We start from the raw sequence: 16,249 nt of genomic DNA, 5'->3' as shown, positions 1-16,249 counted from the left end.
TCTAGTGAAAGTACAGTGGACGTTTGTGCAGAAATAAATGCTGCAGCTCCTCCAGACCAACAGAGGTTTCCCGTCGTCTTGTGAAGTGACGGGGCTCCGCAGCGAGAAATGTTTTTGTCTCCGACCAGGTGCCGGTGTCTCCCTCCGGCCGCGGTCGGGAGACTGAAGCAGGAAAAGCCAACACTAGGATCAGCATTGATTCTAACATTACTGCCAAGCAGGTGAAATATAGAGTGATATTGTGGTTTTAGCTGACGTGTGTCGCCTCACTGTTTTGAGCGATGCTCGTTCATGTCTATTTAGAGCGAGCAAGGCAAGCCCAACGCTGACTTTCGTTGATTTCAAGGCCACAGGTATCGCTGTTAACACGCATTTCTGAATCTTACAAACAGTCCCTTTAATTAATTCAAGGCAGAATGATAGGATGATCTTCAAAAATTATGGTATTCTGGAAATTATAAGGTTTAGTATAATTATATTGAATAATTTAAGTGATATATATGTGAACACTTACTAATCATAGGTCAAAATTGCGCTAAATTTGGCTGAATTATAAAAAAGCAGAAGTGGTAAAAATTAAGAGCCGTTTGGGAGCCGAAAGAGCCGGCTCTTCTTGGTGAGCTGAGCCAAATGATCTGGCTCACTAAAAAGAGCCGGACTTCCCATCACTAGAAGGCTGAACTGCGCATGTGCAGATGTTAAGAGCAGCTGACATTCTGCCCTCCAGAGCCTGTTGGACACTAAAATGTGACTCTGAATGACAGTCTCAAACAAAAGGTTACATATAATATGAGTAATTATTTAAAACCAGTCGTTCAGATAATGTTCTGCATGGGAATAAATGATTTAGATGTCCTGGTTAGTGTCACTGTTCTATTTGTACATAGTGTACTATTTCAAGGCAAGGCAAGTTTATTTATACAGCACATTTCATACACAAAGGCAATTCAAAGTGCTTTACATATATGAAAGCAAGATAAAAGAGCACAAAATGCATAAGATAAAAACAAATAAAAGTATAAGTTAAAAGAACAAAATTAAAATGATAATAAAAACAATCAAAAGACAGTAAAGTGCAGCATTTAATCTATTAAAAAAAAGCATCTGAGAACAGTTCTTGGTCTTGAGTCTAGATTTGAAAGTGGCCACTGTTGGTGCATCTTTGATCTCATCTGGAAGTTTGTTCCACAGTTTAGCAGCGTAGCAGGGGGAGTGAAGTTTTCTGCTGCACCCCCCGACATTTGTTCTTCATGTCTTAACAGTGTCCTCATTCCACAGAGAAATTGCACAAGCGTCCACAGTTAATTCTGTGTTCTAACCGTAAACTAGAGCACTCTGCCTGTGTTTACAGAACTTGAAATTAATCATATATATCTATACTATTTTACTTCAACATAAGGCGACAGTTGACCTCACCATGTCAACAGTGTAGACTGAAAACAATGCAGCTGCTCTGACTAAACAGCTAGGCTGTCCTCAGTGGTGGACACTACATTTAAATACAATCTTGACCTTGCATTTCATCCGACCATATAATTAATATAAAATATGAAGATTATACATTATTCTTATACCCAAAATCATATATCTACAAAATTTACATTATTGTTTACAGAAAAAAATAGAAAGATAGAATAAGAGAGAATAAATATTAAGTAACCAAATAAATAAATAAACAGTAAAACATAAATGTATTCAGTCATCATGTATGAAAGAGGAGCAAATGTGCTCCACTGGGTCTCAACATTGTTTGATTTGCCGAGCAGTAATCGGTAATCATGCACAGTACAGATAAGACAATATACTATAATACGGTATGAAAAAAATGTCTAGATAATCTTAAATGGTAAATCACAGATGGTAAACATTCAAACTAATTGTGAAAGGTGGTGAAGCAGCTCCAGGAAACAATAGAGCTTTTTCACAGCAGACATTTTGACAGGTGAAAGAAGGAAACCTACAGGTGTAATTAATAACATTAATGATGGCTGTTGCAGGTCCAGAGGTTGGTTCTCTACACTTCTGGCTTCCTGGGACGTTGTTCCTGGTCGTAGTTCCACCTGGACTAAAGGTCTATCTCCTCCTGCTTGTACAACGTAAGTAAAGTTAATTGATTTCTTGTATACTAACTAAAAATAACTGCATACTATCACAATCAATATGTAGAGAGATGAGCCCACCACATGTACACTAGAGGGTGCTGCTGTATTACAAGAGACAGAATATATAGAGGGTCGCTGTGTGGATGTGTGTCCTCCAGTTGTCTTGATTTGTACACAGATTGTGAACAAACAAAGCCCTCTGGTAGAACTGTGCGTAGAGCAGAGTCAACAGATCAGAAGTGTGTTCAGTCGTAATGAGTTCATTCTCTTTCAATGTGTTTTTAAAACTGATGTTTTGCATATTACTGTAAGTGACTGAAGGTTTAGCATCACTCCTCCTACTCACCTATCTGACTACCATCGCTGCATCTCTACTAGTCTGTATTTGTCTGTGAAAACACAGCACATATTTGCATTAAGCATCCTTGTGCATGCTCCAAAGTAAAGTCTGATGAGTGATGATGGAGACTATTTGTGTTGCCATGCCTTTGTGGTCCGTGTTGTTGGATTATTGAAGGTACATGAAGGAGGACACTCTTGAATGTCACTTAAAAATCTGTTTTAAAATGTAATTATAATGACATATAGTCAAGGGGAACAACGTTGAGATCACTTGGAAATGTTTCCGTGTGTTACTCGTCAGTGTTTGGAAAGATTGTGATTGTGTTACTGTAGCCACAGTGATCGGGTTGAATGAGTTCGCAACAGTGAGAGATGCAGGAATGGGCATGTTCCTCAACATGATCCAATGCAGCAGAGAAGGTCGTGTTTAGAAGTTAACACGTAGATCGTGAAACTCTCGCGAGATGGTTGAGGTTAGACATTGACCTCGACTACTGTATTGTGTCTCTTTGTGGTAATTTTGTGTCTCTTTAAGTTTGTTTCGCCCCTTTTTATAATTATTTTGTGTCTATTTGAGGTTGTTTTGCCCCTTTTCATAGTCGTAGTGATTCTCTGTGTAGGTGTGTTGTCTCTTTATAGTTGTTTTCTGTCTATTTGTAGTCATTTTGTGTCTCTGAGGTTGTTTTGCCCCTTTTCATAGTCATCGAGTCCCTTTGTAGTTGTTTTGTGTCTCTTTGTGGACATTTGTGTCTCTTTGTAGTCATTTTGTGTCTCTTTGAGGTTGTTTTGTGTCTCTTTGTAGTCATTTTGTGTCTCTTTGTAGTTATTTTGTGTCTCTTTGTGGTTGTTTTGTGTCTCTTTGTGGTTGTTTTGTGTCTCTTTGTAGTTGTTTTGTGTCTCTTTGTGGTTGTTTTGTGTCTCTTTGTAGTCATTCTGTGTCTCTTTGTGGTTGTTTTGTGTCTCTTTGTAGTTATTTTGTGTCTCTTTGAGGTTGCTTTGCCCCTTTTCATAGTCATTGCAAGTCTCTTTGTAGTTGTTTTGTCTCTTTATAGTTGTTTTCTGTCTCTTTGCGGTCGTTTCAGTCTCTTTGTAGTCATTTTGGGTCTCTTTGAGGTTGTTTTGCCAATTTTTATAATTGTTGTGATTCTCTTTGTAGTTGGTTTGTGTCTCTTTGTAGTTGTTTTGTGTCTATTTGTGGTCATTTTGTGTCTCTTTCTGGTTGTTTTGTGTCTATTTGTAGTCAATTTGTGTCTCTTTCTGGTTGTTTTGTGTCTATTTGTAGACAACTTGTGTGTCTTTCTGGTTGTTTTGCCCCTTTTCATAGTTGTTGTGAGTCTCTTTGTGGTTGTTTTGTGTCTCTTTGTGGTTGTTTTGTGTCTATTTGTAGTTGTTTTGTGTCTATTTGTAGTAATTTAGTTTCTCTTTCAGGTTGTTTTGCCCATTTACATAGTCGTTGTGATTCTCTTTGTGGTTGTTGTGAGTCTATTTGTAGTTGTTTTGTGTCTCCTTGTGGTTGAATGGTTAAAGTTAGACCTTGACCTTGAATGGTTAAGGTTAGGATAGGTCATGGGGTAGTCAGTCCCGCAAGAGTTTTTTGCAAGTTTTTGCAATGTGCGGGTTACCTTCTAGACCCGTCCAGCAGAGGCCGATGTGGTTACCATTTTAAACCGATAGAAATGTCCGATGATCCACATCATGGGGTGATCCGCGGAACCTGCTCTGTATTCGAATCCACAACAATAACCTTTATTCAAATCACCTGTGTGTTGTCTCTGTCAGGTTCTGCAAAGCAACCCCTTCATCATACTCGGTACAGTTTGACAGGAGGCGACCTTTGACCTTCCACAGACATGTTCCATGCAGTACCGGTGAGGAAACAATTTTCTGCTTTTCAGGATTTTTCATCAAAGATCTCAAAGGTAAAGAATACGCTCATAATAGTAGATTGAAACAGATGGTTACAGTGCTCTTATGCTTTTGCAGTAAATGCTTTTGTCTGGTACACACATCCATGAATTGTAATAACTTTGGTGGTCCCTCAACTTCTCATCTAGAGCCATCATCAGGTCAACATTTACATTTGTCCAATACTTTGGTTCAATAACATCCCCATCAGCCTCAGCTCTACTTTGTGTTGGATGCTACATAGCAAATGTTATCATGCTTAAACACTAAACTAAGACAATGACAGTCAGCATGGACAGATTATGAGACAATGGTCCCTGGGCACCTCTCCTACATGCAAGACACACAGACTTTATAGTCGTTTAGCCTCTTTTCATTGTTGTTTTGTGTCTCTTTGTAGTAGTTTTATGTCACTTAATAATTGTTTTGGTTGTCAATTTGCATCTCTTTGTGATCATTTTGTGTCTCTTTGATGTTGTTTTGTCCCTTTTCATAGTTATTGTGTGTCTCTTTGTGGTAGTTTTGTGTCTCTGTGCTCATTTTGTGTCTCTTTTAGGTTGTTTTTTCCCTTTTTCATTGTCATTATGAGTGTCTTTGTGGTCTCGTTGTGTCTCTTTGCAGCTGTTTTGTATCTCTTTGTAGTAGCTTTGTGTCTATTTGTAGTCATTTTGAGTCTCTTTGCAGTTGTTATGTGCCTCTTTGTGGTACTTTTGTATTTCTTTGTAGTCGTTTATGTGTCTCTTTTGGTCATTTTATATCTCTTTGTATTCGTTTTGTGTCTCTGTGGTAATTTAGTGTCTCTCTGTGGACATTTTGAGTCTCTTTGTGGTTGTTTTGTTTCTCTTTGTGGTCATTTGTGTCTTTGTGATCATTGTGTCTCTTTTAGGTTGTTTTGCCTTTTTTCATTGTCATTGTGAGTCTCTTTCCAGCTGTTTTGCATCTGTTTTTAGATGTTGTGGTTTCTTTGTAGTATTTTGTGTCCCGTTTGTAGTCGTTTTATGTTTCTTTGTGGTAATTTTGAATTTCTTCCTGGTTGATACGAATGACATTTTGTAGGTGAAGGCCGGGAGGGCCCTGACACTTTGGGCCCCTGAGCCTGTGCCCGGTAGGCCTGTTCTGTAATCCACCCATGACTGTCAGGTACAAGACAAAGAAAACCTGTTAGAAACTCATTAATGCATTTGATCTGAATGCTTGTGGTACTGTACAGCAACCAGTAACACATTCCTCTGGTACGCCATGACAGTTACACTGTGGTGTAGCTGTCAGCTCCCCTTTAGATCACACTGGTATGAAAACTTGTTGGGACATACATTATCTGTTTCGTGGCTCTGAGTGCTCTCACATAGGGGTTTGCAATTCACGCGCTAACAATGTCAGTCGGTGCTGTAACTATACAGTACGTTGAAGGAACAGGCATTATCTTGTAAAAACAGTGGTTAAACCAAATGTCACAGGAAAGATACCTGGAGGGGGAGGGGATATCAAAGAGCTAAGTGGCGGCTTCCGCAGCATCATAAAAGAAAGCCTCTCTCCTGCTTTGTTTTCCCTCCTCTTTTTATACCACACATCTTTTCTGAGGAAACAATTTGCCCTTTAAATTATGTAGCATTGAATAAAAAATGCCATGTCCTGCTTTTTATTGATGCCCTTTATTGGTGTCTGCATCTGCTCCGAGCATAGACCCGTCTGTATTCATCTATTCCCATATACTCGCTGAACGAATGTCACCTAATTGCCGGGTTTAGAGACACTGTGGGGTCTTCTTTTAGAAGGCGCACACACTGTGAACATGCAGGCTCATTATTTGAGAATCCCTGCTGTGAAAGAAATCAAGAAACTTAACTTTGAATCCAAATGGTCTTTTTTTTAAAAGATTGTCAGATTTGCAGCTGCCCTATTTCCGCAAAACATAACATCGTGTTCTGTGGTTTTCCATTTGTATATGGCATTGCACATTGAAATTCAGTGCGATGCTGCGTCCTAGTTTTGCTATATATTGTGTAACAAAACAAGTCTAAGCTCTAAAAGTTTCATTCGTTTATGTGAAGTAGCCAAAGCAGTGCCTTGCTGCACCCGATTTGACTATTATCAGGCCATTAAATAGGCGTTATCAGTCGCTATAAGCACCATAGATGTCGGTCAGTAGGGACCTACTACACCTACTACGTTGTAAAATGGAAACTTAAAAGCAACATGTTGTAAAATTGAATGAAACGTTACGTTTTGAACACAGACAAAAAGACTTCTTCAGGTTTAGGCAACACAACTACAACTTCTTTAGGTTTAGGCAACAAAACTACAACTTCTTTAGGTTTAGGCAACACAACTACAACTTCTTTAGATTTAGGCAACGAAACTAAAACATCTTTAGGTTTAGGCAGCGAAACTACAACTTCTTTAGGTTTAGGCAAGGAAACTACAACTTCTTTAGGTTTAGGCAACAAAACTACAACTTCTTTAGATTTAGGCAACAAAAACAGGTTTGGGTAATAAAATTGCAGCTTCTTTAGGTTTAGGCAAAATAAAAATGCTTGGTTAAGTTTAGGGAAAACCATTGTGTTTTGAGTTAAAATAATTTTGAACACAACATGGTTTCACACAGGATGCAAACTCTGATCCCCTGGGTGAAAACCCTTTGTTTTGTGTAGCATATTACAGCACCTAACTTCTGCTTTTGCTTCTGTCATAATTACTACGGTCGCTAGAGGTCGCTGTTGTGTTCTGTTATTCCTTCTTCCACTGATCTACCATGTGAATAGATGATAAAAACCTACTAGTGGGTGTAGTAGGCCCCTATTGACCCACATCTACGGTGCTTATAGCGACTGATAACACCTATTTAATAGCCTGAGAACAGTCTTTTTAAAACTGTAAGGTCAAACAGAAATGACAGCGTCTTCCTATTTATCTCTGCAAACAAGCTCCAAACAGACACAATATTAAAACAACAGAAATAAGTCCCATAAACCCCTCGCTTTGCTCAATTAGCTCTCCACACGGAGCGAAGAGAGCTGAGCCAGACCGAAGGAGGTTCATCTTTCAAGGGAAGCATTCTTGAGTGACAGCTCACCTTTCCTTGCTTTCAGTAATACAGTAGGCAATAAAAACACACGCTGTCATCCCTGTTGCAGAGTTATGTGATTCCCTTTGCAGCTTTTATGGCTGCAGACGGTCTCATGGGATGTAAAGAGTCCTCTGATCCAGGACTACATAGGAATTATAATAAGATTACGGAGTTATGAGAATTTTCTTTGGTGCTGAAAAGGACACGCACCAGGATTCAATAAAAACTGGACTGATTCTGGAGAAGGAGTGAACTGTTGTAACCTTTCACGTCCGGCTTTTGAAGAGACTTCCTCTTGTAAAGAATCTGACTTTGAATGTAGACTTATGGGTAGATCTCACCCATTTTGATGATATATGAACAATATGAATGAATTCCATTGACTGATGAGAGACTGTGGACAAAAAGACAAACACCTGTTCTGTCAAGAAAGACTGAAATATGTCGGCTATTAAGCTGTAAATGCTACAGTGGTACTGCCCTTCGTACCAATTTACTTCTCTCTAGCTTCTGGAAATGTATGTTTACAGTAAATCTTGCCAAGTGAAAGACTAACAAATCACTGCTCTGGGTGTTTTCACTGATGAATCATGCTTCGCTGCTCTCGCAAGGTGTGTTGCCTTAAGGTATAAATCACCTATCCAAACTTTTCCAGCTCTCTGGATCGTATCGAGGGCGAGGCCTCCGGAGGCAGAGTTAAAGGAAACATGAATATTATGTTCTTTAAATCAGCTATGATAGATATTTTTATAACAGAAATGGATTAAAGCGGTAGTTTCCAACCTCCTTTAAGCCTGCTTTTTTAAATTAAGTAATCTTTCTTTAATGAATAGAACTCGTCAGTTTCGTCAACATAAGTAAAGTGATAACGTCCTGATGGATTCGGCAAGCAAATATACCTGTATACATAATATGATCACTTTTTTGTAACAAGTTAAAGAATCTACTATAATAGTGTTAGAGCCAAAATAGATTTTTTGTTATTGTGGTTAAATAAATTTAATGGTGCTGTTAGATTGATGCTAGACCGCCCTGTTAATACAGGTGCGGGCCTTGCTTTGTTTGCGGCAAGCAGAAGAGCAAATAGGTTTTTGACCGCTTTGAAAATGTTGGTTTGAAAGGCTAAACGGTAACAAATATGGATGAAATTGCTGCCTAATTGGTTTGGTTTAGGCAACAAAACTACTTAATTAGGTTTAGGAAAAAAGATTGCCTCGGTTAAGTTTAGGGAAAGATCGACTTAGTTAGGTTTAGGCAACAAAACTACTTAATTAGGTTTAGGAAAAAAGATTGACTTGGTTAAATTTAGGAAAAGATTGACTTAGTTAGAGTTCGGCACCAAAACTACTTAGTTAGGTTTAGAAAAAGGTTGTGGTTTGGGTTGAAATCACTCCGAAAGTGGCGTAACTTTAAATAAATAACCATTAATAGTAATAGTAGCACGCAAGTACTCAAAAGCAATATCGATCTAAAGTTAGCTACATTTACTAACATTAGCCACTATAAGCTACAGATCATACCAGACCAAACAAGGCTGTAGCAGCAAAACAAAAGAGTGTGTTGAACTGGCCAACAGTATGCTTTATTGCTTATGAACTAAACTTTTCATTTGTAAGAGGAAGAATGTGTTGTTTTCCTGTTTCAAAACTAAAATAAACAATCAGTTTAGTTAGAAACATTAGAATCAGATGTCACATGTGTAAAACATATTTTTCACGTCTTTATAAAACCCCCTTTACTCTCCAGAAATATTACCAAGGACATGACCTTGGTGTCCTTAATGGAAGCTGTTGCAAAAACACAATAGCAAATTGATTTTAACCAGCTGTCTTGGACAAATTGCTATTATTCCCAGGGGGCTTTCCTTTTCTCTGCCTGTTTTAAATAGCACGGCTAGCAAAAAAAAAAAAAAAAAGGGCACTCATTGCTCTATCATGACGAGGGATTTCTGGAGTGTCTGTAGCTGCCTCCCCAACGGGCACCCCTCCCACCATCTCCCCCCCAAATGGGAGTGAGTGAGTTTAAAAAAGGGCTGGACTTCCCTTAATTTACTGCGGGCTTACAATGGCTTGAATTTGAGTCTCATGAGAGTCAGAATACAGTCCAAACTTTTCTGCAACGCACCGCTGCTGCAGCTGCTGGTGGTGGTGTCCTCCATAACTTTGACCTACAGACTTTAGATCCAACCCTGGAAGAGGACTCGGCTTGATGCTCAGGACATGGAACCAAACTAACTCTGAATGAAGAATCCCTCCTTCTCTAACTATTTGCACTGAATTTCTGAAAGGAGAGCTTTATAGGAAAACCTAAGTCAGCAGCATTGTGAGTTATGCATGCCTGTTAAAGCTTGTTCTCGGAGTGTGTGCAGGTTTTTTTTCTTTTTAGGAAGGTATTCAAATGTGAGGACGTGGGTTCACCTCTGTCTTCTCTTCTTTCTCTCTCTCAGGGAAGTCATGGTCCCCTCACTGCACTGGCTCCTGCTACTGTGGGGACTTCAGGGTCTTTGTGCACAGGACTATGAAGAAGACTATGAGGAAGAGGTGGTGACTACCACCAGCAAGAAGAAGAACAAACAAAATCCATCCAATTCCATACCGCAAAATGGCAAATGTAAGTCCAACTGATACCGCAATATAGCAAATCTAAAGTAGTCTCTTTATTACATTTTTCTGTTTTATTGGCTCTTTTCCACTGATGCTCTTATATTTGGAAAAGTGGAGTGGAATTGGCACATCGTTCATTTCACCTGGAAAAAAAAGCTGCTGCCACAGGTAAAAAAACTAGAACATGATACTCAACAAGGACATCGCTGGAGGATGCAATCCACTTGGATTGATCATATCTCCCGGGCTCCTCAGGGCCATCCATCTCCTGTGTGACCGCTCAGTGCTCTGTTACCCAAATGTTTTATTCGCTCAGAATCCCGTCTCCCCAGGCGCATTCTCTCTGTGACATATTTCCGCGAAGATTAATGTGATTTATCCTCAGCCTATATTAGATCGGTGACCTCCTTCCATCGCTGAAGGTTGGCGCAGGCAAGTTGAGTTACTTTTTTATTTCCTCTTCAGAAAACGAAATGCCACATTCATGAACTTATCACACTTTTCCTGAAAAGGCATCAGCCTATAGAGCCTAAAGAGTCGATAAATCGCCTTTAGCCCTTCTGAAAGCTGCACAGATAAAGATTTCTCCCTGAGTCATAAAACCCATTTGGCTGTGATCACTTATATTTTGGCTGGATATGAAAGTCTTCTTCTTAGCTTGTCACACAGACTATATCTTGTTCAGCCAGAGCTGAACACGTCTTTTGCTCTGTCGATATGAAAGTGACAAATGTCATATCTTGATTGGAAAAAGTATAGACAACAGAAAACACATCATGTGAAGTTAACTTGTTATGAAGCTAAAACAACAAACTAAATGAAATGGCATGCACTCCTTTTTAAAAAGCCTGGCTCCAGGCTAGCTGTTTCCTCTTGTTTACAGTCTTTATGCATATGCACATGGACAGCGTGTCGGTTTCCACTTGTTACATGCATTGCGTCTTTTCAAAATAAACTTCTGTGTTCACAGGAAACGTACAGTTTCTGCTCGCTGGTTTACATTGCAGTTAGTTGCCTGGTGCGTCTCATACAGACGCTAAAGTGTGCATCGGTATCAGACGCTGAGGGGAACTGGCCAAGCGTCGGTATTTGACGAGTTGGGAGTGAGAACAGGTTGTCATGGCATGCACTCTTTTTAAAAAGCTTGGCTCTAGGCTAGCTGTTTCCATTTGTTTCCAGTCTTTATGCTAAGCTAAGCTAACCAGCGGCTGGCTCTAGCTTCATATTTAGCGTACAGACATTAGAGTGGTATCAATCTTCTCACCTAACTCTCAGCAAGAAAACAAAGTCTATTTCCCAAAATGTCAAACTATTCCTTTAATTCTTGCTATCTCCTCTTCCTTCTCAGCACTCATAGACGAAGACTGCAGATTGGAGTTAGCCTTCCTTATCGACAGCTCAGAGAGCGCCAAGGACAACCATGCCCAGGAGAAGCGCTTCGCCTCAGACGTGATGGACCGGCTGCAGAGCATGCGGCTTCAGACGGGCCGGGGCCTCAGCACGCGGGCCGCCCTCCTCCAGTACAGCAGCCATGTCATCATAGAGCAGACCTTCAAACAGTGGAGGGGCATCGCCGACTTCAAGGCCCGAATCGCTCCCATCGTGTACATCGGCCACGGTACCTACACCACCTTCGCCATCACCAACCTCACCCGCATTTACCTGGAGGAGTCGGATCCCAACAGCATCAAGGTGGCCGTTCTGCTCTTCGACGGCATCTCGCACCCCAGGAACCCGGACATATTCTCGGCCGTGGCCGACGCCAAGAACCAGGGCGTCCGCTTCTTCACTATAGGCATCACACCTGAAGCCAATGAGGCCGCCAATATAGCTCAGCTGCGGCTAATAGCTAGCTCCCCAGCCTCGCGCTACCTTCACAACCTGCAGGATGCAGGCATTGTGGATAAATTCATCCAGGAGATTGTGAGTAAAACTGATTTTGCTTTGTTTCCGATTCAATGCAGAATTGTAGATGGTGGAATTACTAATCAAAGTCAATGTAAATCAACTTTCTTTAAAGAACCTAACTCGTTGGTGTGTGAGCAAACAGTTATTTGACCACAGTGAAAATGCTGGTTTTGAAAGGCTAAATGCCAGCAAATAACCATTGAAGCAGAATATTTCATCAGATAAAACAATTTGTGAATTTTGAAAATAACTACATCTATTTTTTTTCAATACATTTTCACTTTTGGACTTTACAGCGATTGTGATTTTAGTTATAAATGTGCAAATCTAAATTTGACAACCTCAGAGCGGACAAATCCTCGTGCACCCCCTGTGATCTTTGGCACCTGGACCTCTAGCATGGGAACCACTGGACTAGATTCCTCCCTATTCATGGACGTTTTATTAAAATTTACATTTCAGCTTTTTTTTCCAGAAAGGTGTTGTAACAGATCTTTATCATTTTAAAAAATAACTTGCATTTACTTGTGTAAAATGCATATATGATTTGATAATTGTTTATCCCCAGAGGCCAGGTGGAAGCTTCAAAAAGGCCATTATGCAGGGTGACTTTTGCCAAATTAATCAAATATTAGCGTCTCTAACTTCTCCATGAACCCAATTCGCACTTCCCTCGTGCTGTCTTTGACACCACCTACTGCTTTATTTCTTGCCTTATTGCATCCCTGATTTACACCTGCTACCTGCTGCCATAGTAACAGGTCATCACTGCAAAATGAAATTCACTCCGACATCCACTCAGTTGGCTGAAAAAAATGTGAAATTCTTCACCGTGCATGTGTCGGGAGTTAACTAAGGCAAAGGTCTTAATTTCCAATTGTTTATTTTAATTGATTTGGGTTACTTTCACATACCGACGGTTAAAGATAATTAGAACATGTGCCGCACAGCGACATCCTGCAGGCATAACCAGGCTGCCGGCTGTAACATATGCTCCAAATTAAAACTCTTTGTGGGGAACATCGGATGCAGTAAGAGCTGGAACACGGCAAGAACATGCATGCACGCTACATCATTCAACCAGCTCCTCAAACAACCACTTCAAACTCTTACTGTTGACACAGGTGGTACACATCCGAATGTGATAAGGGGGAAACTTTATAGAAAGCTTGCACCGCGGCTCGTACAGCATTGGACCTGACAGCCTCCGATTCTGCCGGCATGCAAGAGCAGCAAGTCCACAAGCAGACTTTCATCTCGTTTTACTCTCCATAGGCAGCATCTGTATGTCATAAGCATGTGCCTCTGTCTCAGCTGAGAAACCGTCTTTAATCTTTAGTCTCAGCATCGCTCCATCCTCTAAGAATGTCCGTTGTCTCCAGACACCCCTCCCCTCCCGCGGATGCTTAGCGAGGCTATTTTACTGATCAGTGCATGTGGTTTGGGTTCGGTCTCGGCGGAATTTCGACCATTTCCCCTCGTGTAGAGAATGTGGTTAGCTTTGAAGAGAAAAGCAACCTGCGGGGTGAAAAACGGGGCTCTGGCAAAAGTGTCTGTTACAAGAGGAAATGCGAGTCCACTCGAGGAATCAGGTGGAGGAGGTCGAAGGTCGAAACTGAACCCGGGCCAGCTGCGATCAAGTTTAATTGGGTGTTTGGGTAGCAGGTGTTTGTGGCTCCGGTCTAATCCTGCATCATAACTTTTTACACTTTTGGTAAATGTGTGCCTGGGGGGGTAAAACTGAACCACATGGAGTAAGTCTGACGACATTCTTGTGTTTCTTGTGTCTCCACAGACGGCGTTGTCGGATGAAGGGGTAAGTCTCAACACTGCGGTCTTGCCGCACATTTCCAGATTTGTGTCCCCAAATGGCCCGTCTGAGTCTTCTTTCCCTGTGTTTGCAGTGTCCTCTAGCCCAGAGCCAGTGTGCGTGTGACAAGGGTGAGAGGGGAGCCAGCGGCCCTCCTGTAAGTATCCCTCCTACTCAGCATCGGCCTATGGAGCCCCAGAGAGCTCATTATTAAAGAGGACCTATTATGCTAATTGTCAGGTTCATACTTGTATTGTGGGTTTCTACAAGAACATGTTTAGATGATTTAATGTTAAAATATTTTACTTTTCTCATACCGGCTGTGCTGCAGCACATCTTTTCCCCCTCTGTCTGAATGTGTTACTTGGTGACATCACTACGTTACGGTAATTCAAGCGAGGCGTTGGAGTGGATTTTAGCGCTTTATCTTTCCTTGTCCTTTGCGACGGGGAACTGAACTGAAAGTGAAACTTATCTATGCTCTCTCCAAAGCCAGCAGGGTCACATGACAAAAACAGTAAAGATACGTTTCACTTGCAGTTCAATTCGCCATCGGAAAATATTCTAAAAATAGTATATACATAAACGGATATACATTTTTTTAGGTAAACCTTTCTTTAGGTGTCTAAAGTACCAGGTTGACATTGACTGGTTAGGGTTAGGTTAAGTTGTTGGGCAGCAAGTCTCGCGAGAGTTTTCACATATTCGCAACTTGGGGGTTACCTTAGCGCCGACTGTCACCTACTGTAAGTTATACACGTACTATGGAGTACCTCATACAACCTCACTTCAAAACACCCAAACCATCACTTTAATATCAAACTATTTGGGTTTCCATATAGGCCCTCCTCTTACTGCTACATACAATAAGTGTTTTTGAAAACAACATGTGTTCTTCTGCTGCCCCTAAAAGACAATTACTTCCAAACCGGCTCCTTTTGAGGACAACACAGCTGACAAAGGCACCCTTGATGCTATCAAGCTACATAATTGCAGGGTTTTGGGGGGGGTTTAGTCAATCATGTGGTTTTTGAGAATCCTTATTTCCCTGCAGCAGTGAGAGTAAAGCAAATACCTTACATTCTTCCTACAGTTTATTGAGAACAGGCCTAAACAGATATCTACATGGGTATCATGTCTGTCGAAAGAACCGAACCACTTGGGTAGTCTGAGGACACACGCTCGGCGGATAGGATGTTACATGCATGACTTTCTTCTCCTGCCAAAGCCATGATGTGATGTGAGCTCTCCTTTTATTACTCGGAGAAGGTCAGCCGCAATTAGACGTAGCGGTTTGGCTTTGATGTATTTTCACAGGATGAGGACAGAGTAATTACCCCGTTAAACCTAATGCTCCGAACAAAAGCTGTTTCACATCACACCAGCGGAAGCAGTGTGTGCAGGCAGACATACAGACAAGGGGATGCTTGAAAGATAAGAACATGCACAGTCCACAACACGCATGCAAGAAAGCGGAGAGAAGAGCCAGACACTTGTTTGGGTGAGTCTTCGCTGACTCATCGGCTCTCCAGACTCAATGGCCTTTATCTATGCTTCAAGGCAAACATGTTGCTGCCATGAGGCCTCAACAAAAACGCCTCTTAAACTGCAGAACATAAGGCAAATAATAAGAAGGAAGACTATTCTATTGGCTGTCATCTATTGTTCTCCTGGAGGATGAAAACGCAATTTGCAACCACACCACCAGATGCCACCAAATCCTACACACTGCACCTTTAAGCTCTGAAGAAGGCACATGGCTAGTGAAACATCAGTCTATGCTGCAAATCTATCATTCTGAAGTGCTCCTGATTTATTTGCAAGTTATTATTACAGTTGTTTTCTGCCTAACGATGCTTCCATGACTTTCTCTTCAGGGCAAGAAGGGTCGTCCAGGAGAAGATGGAAGCCCCGGCCTAAGAGGACAGAAGGTGCTACCTCATTGAACCATCAGTCGTTTTGTTTTTATTAAACTGCATAAAACAAACCTACTACCAGTTCAAGATGTTGCTGGAACAAACCAAGAGGCTTTATAGTAAAACTAAAATCTCTCTTTCCCGTAGGGCGATGGTGGGCTCAGTGGACTTCCAGGTCGGGAAGGATCAGAGGTGAGCTGAGCGTCTTAAATCAAGTTGTTAAGATTAAGTCGAGATAGTCATTTCTCTAAAAGGAAAAGTCTTGTTCTGCGGTCTGTGTGGCAGTGTTTGGGTTGTCTCCTTCTGACTTAACAAGACTGTTTTGTACACACAGGGAAAATCGGGATACAAAGGAGAGAAGGTATCGTATGGATTCTACTCTCTATATGCCGCCATAGTTTGTCAAAGTATCCGGTTCCCACGCTTGTGGAAAATCTGCAACAGCGAGAGACGCTGGAGAATTGTGTTTTCCAGACCTGATAAAGACTTTGGAAATATCATGTTTGTTCATCTGTGTTTAATGTCAAGCTTGTCTGCAAGTATCTTGAATTACTTTTCTTTTAAAGGAATTTAATTAGGTAAATCCCACGTCATTA

General features: G+C 41.0%; 1 protein-coding gene across 5 annotated transcripts in view; it reads left to right on the top strand.

The window, feature by feature from the left end:
• The first annotated feature begins 1,987 nt into the window (after positions 1-1,987).
• Positions 1,988-16,249, top strand: part of LOC119483946 (collagen alpha-1(XXVIII) chain-like) — a 35,542-nt gene continuing 21,280 nt past the window's right edge. For 2 of the 5 annotated variants that reach the window (XM_037762464.1, XM_037762466.1), the window contains exons 1-9: positions 1,988-2,096; positions 4,224-4,312; positions 9,863-10,026; positions 11,368-11,942; positions 13,723-13,743; positions 13,832-13,894; positions 15,615-15,668; positions 15,801-15,845; positions 15,988-16,014. In XM_037762464.1, the coding sequence (XP_037618392.1) occupies positions 4,302-4,312; positions 9,863-10,026; positions 11,368-11,942; positions 13,723-13,743; positions 13,832-13,894; positions 15,615-15,668; positions 15,801-15,845; positions 15,988-16,014 (960 nt within the window). In that variant the 5' untranslated portion in view covers positions 1,988-2,096; positions 4,224-4,301. Of the gene's footprint in view, positions 2,097-2,281; positions 2,620-4,223; positions 4,313-9,151; positions 9,739-9,862; positions 10,027-11,367; positions 11,943-13,722; positions 13,744-13,831; positions 13,895-15,614; positions 15,669-15,800; positions 15,846-15,987; positions 16,015-16,249 lie in introns of those variants that run through there. The other 3 variants (XM_037762465.1, XM_037762468.1, XM_037762467.1) reach the window with 3 other exon arrangements.

Source organism: Sebastes umbrosus, chromosome 24 (assembly GCF_015220745.1).
Source record: "Sebastes umbrosus isolate fSebUmb1 chromosome 24, fSebUmb1.pri, whole genome shotgun sequence".
Lineage (NCBI taxonomy): Eukaryota > Metazoa > Chordata > Actinopteri > Perciformes > Sebastidae > Sebastes > Sebastes umbrosus.
The sequence above is the reverse complement of the archived record's forward strand: the minus strand, read 5'-3'. Positions and strand labels throughout refer to the sequence as shown.